Genomic DNA, 7,015 nt, shown 5'->3' on the forward strand with positions numbered 1-7,015 from the left:
CGTCACTAAATTGTTTTCAAATCAGTATTTACAGCAAAAAACTTGATTGAACTTCTCTTAATTCAGGCATATAACATACCCATAGCTTCATACCTAGTATAAATAAGAACAAGAGTGTGAATATCACCTCTCTATATTCATAAGAAGAAGAAGAAGAAAAATGATATTCCCACCGAGAAGAAAATAAGGTATTTTAGAATATTTTTGTCTTTTTCTTTGAAAATGTGGTGTTGGGTTTGGAGATTGGGCCTAGAGGAGAGCAATGTGGTCAAAGGATGGTATGGGATGTGGGCTTCGTGTAGTACAAATCGTCACTTCCAAATCCATTCACAACTGGAATTATTATAATTAATATCCGAGTTCCCAAAACACAGCTCGTAACGGAACTTATCCACACTCCACACGCCGTAGCCTTAAAAAAAATCAAATCCTCCTCCATTTCCGTCCCACTCCGGCTTACCGCGCTTTTCTTCCCCACGGCGGCAATGAGTGGCCTCACCACCACCTCCGCACCGCCGCGATTACTCGCATTCCCAGCACGACGCCGTTTCACCGACAATTCATGGACTTCCATCGCCATCCCCAAACCTCATCTCAGAGCTCCACGAATCATTTGCATGGCGGTCAGTCCATTAAGCAATTCGTAACTTCCTTATTAAGTTTTTGCTTTAGTTTCCATGGAAATTGTTTGCCGAGAAACGAACTGAGGTTACCTGAGTAATTTTCTTGTGTTAACTGTTGTTGAATTTGCAGGCGCCGTATTTGATTACGAAGCTGGAATCTGCAGAGAAGACATGGAAGGAATTATCGGTATGATTTTCAATTACTGTGATTGGAATGGTTAGGGTTTAGTAAATATTTCACTACGAGTTTTACTGCTTTGTTATTAGATTATGAGTAAAACTCATAGAGCAGGAAATTGGAAATTAAATTAGGTCAAGCTGGCTGATCCAGATGTTGTGTCGAATCCCAGTGAGTACCAGAGGCTGGCACAATCCGTGGCCGAGCTCGATGAGGTACTGCAGAGTTTGTCTTAGCAGATTCTTTGATTGAGTTCATTTCGGATTTTGCTGAAGACAGTTTTCTACTGTTGTTTGTGATGGGCAGGTTGTGTCAATCTATAAGGAATATAAGGACTGTGAGAAGCAGTTAGAAGAGAGTAAAGGTTTGCTGCAATTTGAAGTAAAATTTTATTTTCGAACATATTGAAGGTATTTTCTTGCTGAAGTCCTTGTTTATAACCAATGTATCAGCTTTAGCGGATGAAGATGGCAATGATGAAGAAATGGCAGCAATGATATCGTATGAAATTGAGTCTTTGTCCAATCAAATGAAAGAACTTGAGGAGAAGCTTAAGGTATGTTATGGCCTAATTTGATCTAATATTGTTGATTTGTTGAGCCTTCTATTAGGCTGTAAGCATTTAAATTGGTGCTTCTCTTTTCAAGTTACACCGTTTTTTCCCCCCCTGATATTTGGAATTTAATAATGTTACATTTTTATTAACAGACAAAACTCCTTCCTACTGATCCTCTTGATGCCAGAAATATAATGCTTGAAGGTAATTTCATGTCTTCCCTCTCGAGTAAATTGTTTTCTTTGATTACTAGTGAACCACATGTCATTTTTTACTGAGTAAACTGCTCTCCTTTACTGGGGTGGTCTAAACTAGGATGAGATACGGTAGACAATATGACTGTTTAGGTTCACCATGTTCTTCCTACTAAAGATAGATCAGCTTTATTCATTATTATGCTGGCAATGATGGTACACGAGATACGGTAGACAATATGACTGTTTAGGTTCACCATGTTCTTCCTACTAAATATAGATCAGCTTTATTCATTATTATGCTGGCAATGATGGTACTTGCCCTTTGATTTCATTTCAACTAAGGAGTTCTTCATTGCTACAGTAAGGGCTGGTACTGGTGGCGATGAAGCTGGAATCTGGGCAGGTGATCTTGTAGGTATATGTTTCTTTTGTCCTTTAAAATCTGTAGGAAATCTGCCATTCTTACATACAACACCAAACTGGTGAAAAAAGAAAGAAAAGAATACCAGGAAAAAATCTTAGTGATATTTTGCAGGACTTGAAATTTGCCCCTCAAAAAAAAAAAAAAAAAAAAGCTATAATAATGGGTTAGGTAACTTAGGTTACAAAGCTTTTAATAAGCTTGTTTCAGTATCTATTATTGATGTGGATAAACTTGTTACAAGACCAAGCTCTCTTTCTTCGCTTTTTGTGTTTTGTTTTCAATGGCACGCATTATAGGCCTAAAAGATTATTCTTGCAGTCCATGAAGTCATTACTTCAAGTTGTTTGTGAACATACCTTGATGCTTCTGCATTTTTTTTTTTAAAAAAATTTCCCTACCAAGGTTCGTATGTATGAGAAGTACAGTGAGAGGAACAATTGGAGGTTCAACCCAGTTTCCAGCACAGAGGTATTTTTGCTGACATTGTATAGAGGTATATCCTCTTGCTCTTGACATGACTGACAGAGCTTTCTCCTTTCTTTTAGGCTGAAAGAGGAGGATACAAGACCTATGTGATGGAGATCAAAGGAAAGCGTGTATACAGCAAATTAAAATATGAATCTGGTGTTCACCGGGTTCAACGTGTTCCTCATACGGAAACACAGGGTCGTGTGCATACTTCCACTGCAACTGTTGCAATCATGCCTGAGGTAGCTTATGCACAAAATACTCAATTTTACATTGGATCTGGGTTTTGAAAGATTCAATAAAGTGTGCTTAAGTTTGTGTAGCCATTACTAACATAGGTCCACCAAGTTCTTTATATTGACACTATGTTGAAAAGGTGAGCCTTCATATGGATTCTTCCTGGTGAGTAAAACTGTTGCTATACTATTATCTGCTATTCTTCCCCAATTTTGCTGAAGAAAAATTACATCGTGGCATACCAGACAAATAGATTACAATGAGTTTCCTCCTAATTGATGTGGTTTAAGCATTTGATAGACGAAAATCATGACAATTACAAAATAACGGTTAACAGATTGTTGAGTTTCCACTTAATTATCTCCAAATCTTAAATTAGTTTCCCCTCTAATATGGTTGAAAAGTGTCCCTTTATCTGCTACAAAATTTCTTTTGCAGATAACTTTTGTATGAGGTGTACTGTTTTGAATGAATTTGACTAGCGCATCTTGCTACTTTTCTCGATTTGATATTCAGAATGGGCTTATAATATTTATACTTAGTTTAAATTCAGCCTTCTGTACTTCATAATTGTTTAAGTCAAGCATGCTGAGGCAGTGGGAATTTCTGAATTCTTTTATGATCATGTTATTCACTATTAGCTCACTCGTGGTTCTTCTGTGCCATAATGTAGGCAGATGAAGTTGAGGTGGTTATTGACCCAAAAGATATTGAACTAACAACAGCAAGGTCTGGGGGAGCTGGAGGTATAAATATGCAACGATATATTTATTTCACGAGTGACTTTATTTTGCATACCTCAATTTGGCCTGGGGAAAGGACTCCTTATGTGTTACAACTTTATGCACCGCTGTCATGCAGGGCAGAATGTGAACAAGGTGGAGACAGCTGTTGATCTTGTCCATAAGCCAACTGGCATCCGCATCTTCTGTAGTGAAGAGAGGTCTCAACTTCAGAACAAGCATCGTGCTTTTCAGTTGTTGAGAGCGAAATTGTGAGTGCTGATTTCACCATGTTTTATGTGTCTTCAGATTCTTACTTTGATTAGTAACATGGTGACTGACATGAAAGCAATCAGCCCTTCCACACATATATGTCTTGTTTTCGCCCGCTTTTCTTTGATGCAGCTCTGATGATCAGTAACCTTGTTACAGGTATAAAATAAAATTGAGAGAGCAGCAGGAACTGATTAGGAATCAACGGAAATCACAGGTATTTGTTACTCTTTTAGCTTAGAGACTATTTAAGATGCATGTGACTAATACCTTGGTGTGAACATGTGCATCACATATATGCTTTTCTTTGATGAGGGTATGGAATGAGACCTCTAGCCAAAGCCTAGCCCCCTCCTCTCTCCTTCTTTATACACATATAAAACAATATTACTATTACATTATTCAGGGAATGGTTTAGGCACTAGACTTAACTATGATAATGTAATAATGTTGTATTTTAAAATGCAGGTTGGCACTGGTTCCCGTGCAGAAAAGATTCGAACATATAATTTCAAGGTACTAATAACATTGGTAGTTAGATCTATATATTCATGTCATCAATTTCAAGTATACCGCCTTGGAAGTTTTGAAGTGAGGCTTATTGACAATCAGTGTTAGTAAATAAATGAATTTTTCTGGCTGCTTAAGACAGTATCCAATTCAAAAGGTTCAGCTATTAGATTTAGAGTCCCAATAGGTGTATAAAGTTTTTATTAAGTGTCACAGTCCGGCCGTGCTATTCTGTGACACTTGGCCTAACCTGTGTGAGACTAGTGTCTACAAGTCTCTTCATGATAATGATGGTTATGTTTCTGGAAGTTATTAATACTTTTTGTTTATTGAATCAGGACAATAGAGTCACTGACCACCGGTTGAAGATTAACTATGAGCTCACCAGTTTTCTTGGTGGTGATATAGATAATGCAATTCAGGTATCATTTCTACAGTATTTCTCTTGTAAGACATGTCCATTTTCTTCTTAGTTAATTGCATACTGAAGGAAGGATAGAGGTGGATGGAATTTAAGTTTGTCTTGACCCTGCAATTGATTTTCCTGTTTTTTGGCAGGCTTGTACTTCCATGGAGCAAAAGGAACTCCTGGAAGAACTTGCTGAATCTGTAGGAGCTCCAGCTGGGTAATGGTAAACCATCTGAGGCAATATTGTTGTAAGATTCATACTGTCATACCAGAAAATCTGTTATGCTTCTCCATTTCAAAATAGGGTGATCAGGTGATGTTTCTATATTTTGTTTTTGTTTTCGTTACTCTTTTTTTTTTTTGGAAGAATGGCTGAGCTCAGATCCCATTTGGATATGTAATTTTTGAAGCCCATTATCTGTAAAGATCAAACTCATGAACATGAAGCACCAAAACTGTAGTTCATATTTCAAACCAAGATGATCATAACTCATGACAGATGAATATTGACCGAGATTAGTTGGATCAAACTCCTGACTTTATTCTCTGGTTCCCATAGTTTAATTAAGTGGGCTTAGTCCTTCTAGCTCTGTTTGGACTTCCTTCATAGTGGGTCTTTCATCTCCTCGCTCCCTTAAACACATTACTGCAAGGCTAGCAACTTCCGTTAGTAACTCAATGATTTCTTGGTCGACACCTACTTGATCATCAAGAATTTCGACCAAGCGAACCTCTTTCACTGAAGAAACAAAGTAGAATGCTAGGTTTATTCTAGTCCCTGAACTATTCCAAAACAGTGCCTCCTTGCCTGTGACTAGCTCTGCCAGCACGACTCCATAACCATAGACATCACTCTTTTCTGTTAGTATGCCACTACAGAAGTATTCTGGATCAAAGTAACCGTACGTGCCCTGCACCAGTGTGGTTATTTGAGTTTGACCGATAGGAGTTAGCTTCGAAGCTCCAAAGTCGGAAATCTTTGCCGTGAAGTTGTCATCCAGTAGTACATTGGCTGACTTTACATCTCTATGTATGATAGGGATAGAAGTCTCGGAGTGCAAGTATGCAAGTGCTGCTGCAACTTCCTTCGCAATTTTAAGGCGGATTTGCCATGACAGTCTAATTGAGGACGAGTGAAGATGGCTTGAAAGAGTACCTTTCGTGATGAACTCGTAAACAAGTATGGGGACTTCAGTCTCCAAACAGCAACCCAATAACTTTGACAACATTGGGGTGATTGACTTGGCGAAGAATAATCATCTCGTTAATGAACTGCTCGATTTGGCTCCTGTCACAAACCTTAGACTTCTTAATGGCAACCACTTTCTTACCTCGTAAAAGTCCCTTGTAAACTCTTCTGTTGCCTCCTTTGCCAAGAACCACACCCTCGTTGTAACTATTTGTCGCCTTTTTCAGCTCCTCTGCACTAAAAATTTTGATCATCTCAAGGGCTCTCTCACCAGAGAGCAGTTGTCGAGACAAAATTCCACCATTTTGTTTAAGGAACTCCATTTTGAGTTGGACGAGTTTTCTTTTCTTTGATGCCCAGCAAATCCGAAAACGTACTCCAAGGAGCACCAAGATGCTTATGCAAATACCTGCTCCATCAGTAGTATAATATTAAACAGTTACTGACATTATAACACTTAACTAAAGAGCGAAGTATTATACTTACCAAATGCAAGAATAAGTTGTAGATATTGATGCTGCAACCAGTTCCGCTTTTCTTGCCATTTCCTTTGTATCCATCTGGACAAATGCAATAAACACTTCGAGGATTGTTGATGCATTTTGCTGAGCTGACACGGGTTTATGAGCTCGCGCTTGCGCTCACACTCGTCAATGTCTGTAAAATAATTTACATGCAATTTAGCGAGTCGAATTAGTACAACTAAGATGACAGCTTGAATTGTTATTAACACTCCAAATGCAACAAAAATACCTTGGCAACCATCAAGGATGTAAGGGTTCCCTTGGTAACCTTCGCGGCATTTGCAGAGATAGCCAGGTCCGCTGGTTGAGTCGTGACATTCGCTATTCTTTGCGCGACATGCATAAGTTATGTTACTACTGGGAGTAGACGACGATGACTGAGCCTCTTGACATGTATTGTAATTCCCAACAACCCAATTGAGCACCATAGGGACAGCGTCACGGTTGTGTATGCCTTGTTGAAGATCTAAAGAGGAAAACTCAAAGGTATCTGCTTCTACAACAAGAGCATAAGCACATGTAGGTGGTACCATTGCTAATATTGAACTATTTCTGTTTCGAATTACTTCCTTCCTACTCCCATATGACATCGCATAATTTGTCAGGCCTTTAATTGTGATAGATTTCTGGCAACATCCACCAAGGGGGTTCACAAGTTCCATTCTTCACCTTCTTGACTCCTGGAAGACACAAAGATGCACAAGA

At 38.7% G+C, this 7,015-nt stretch overlaps 1 protein-coding gene and 1 pseudogene across 1 annotated transcript; one reads left to right on the forward strand and one right to left on the reverse strand.

Moving 5' to 3' along the window:
• Positions 1-362: 362 nt before the first annotated feature.
• LOC112173778 (peptide chain release factor APG3, chloroplastic) lies at positions 363-5,116 on the forward strand. Its single transcript, XM_024311458.2, has 15 exons — positions 363-623; positions 754-810; positions 936-1,016; positions 1,108-1,165; positions 1,254-1,357; positions 1,510-1,561; positions 1,916-1,965; positions 2,381-2,446; positions 2,524-2,688; positions 3,357-3,429; positions 3,545-3,677; positions 3,838-3,895; positions 4,147-4,194; positions 4,527-4,610; positions 4,747-5,116. Exons 1-15 carry the CDS (start codon positions 486-488, stop codon positions 4,816-4,818), a joined length of 1,239 nt encoding a protein of 412 aa, XP_024167226.1. The 5' UTR covers positions 363-485; the 3' UTR covers positions 4,819-5,116.
• Positions 5,117-5,157: 41 nt separating this feature from the next.
• On the reverse strand, positions 5,158-7,015 carry LOC112171612 (annotated as a pseudogene).

Source organism: Rosa chinensis, chromosome 6 (assembly GCF_002994745.2).
Source record: "Rosa chinensis cultivar Old Blush chromosome 6, RchiOBHm-V2, whole genome shotgun sequence".
Taxonomy (NCBI): Eukaryota; Viridiplantae; Streptophyta; class Magnoliopsida; order Rosales; family Rosaceae; genus Rosa; species Rosa chinensis.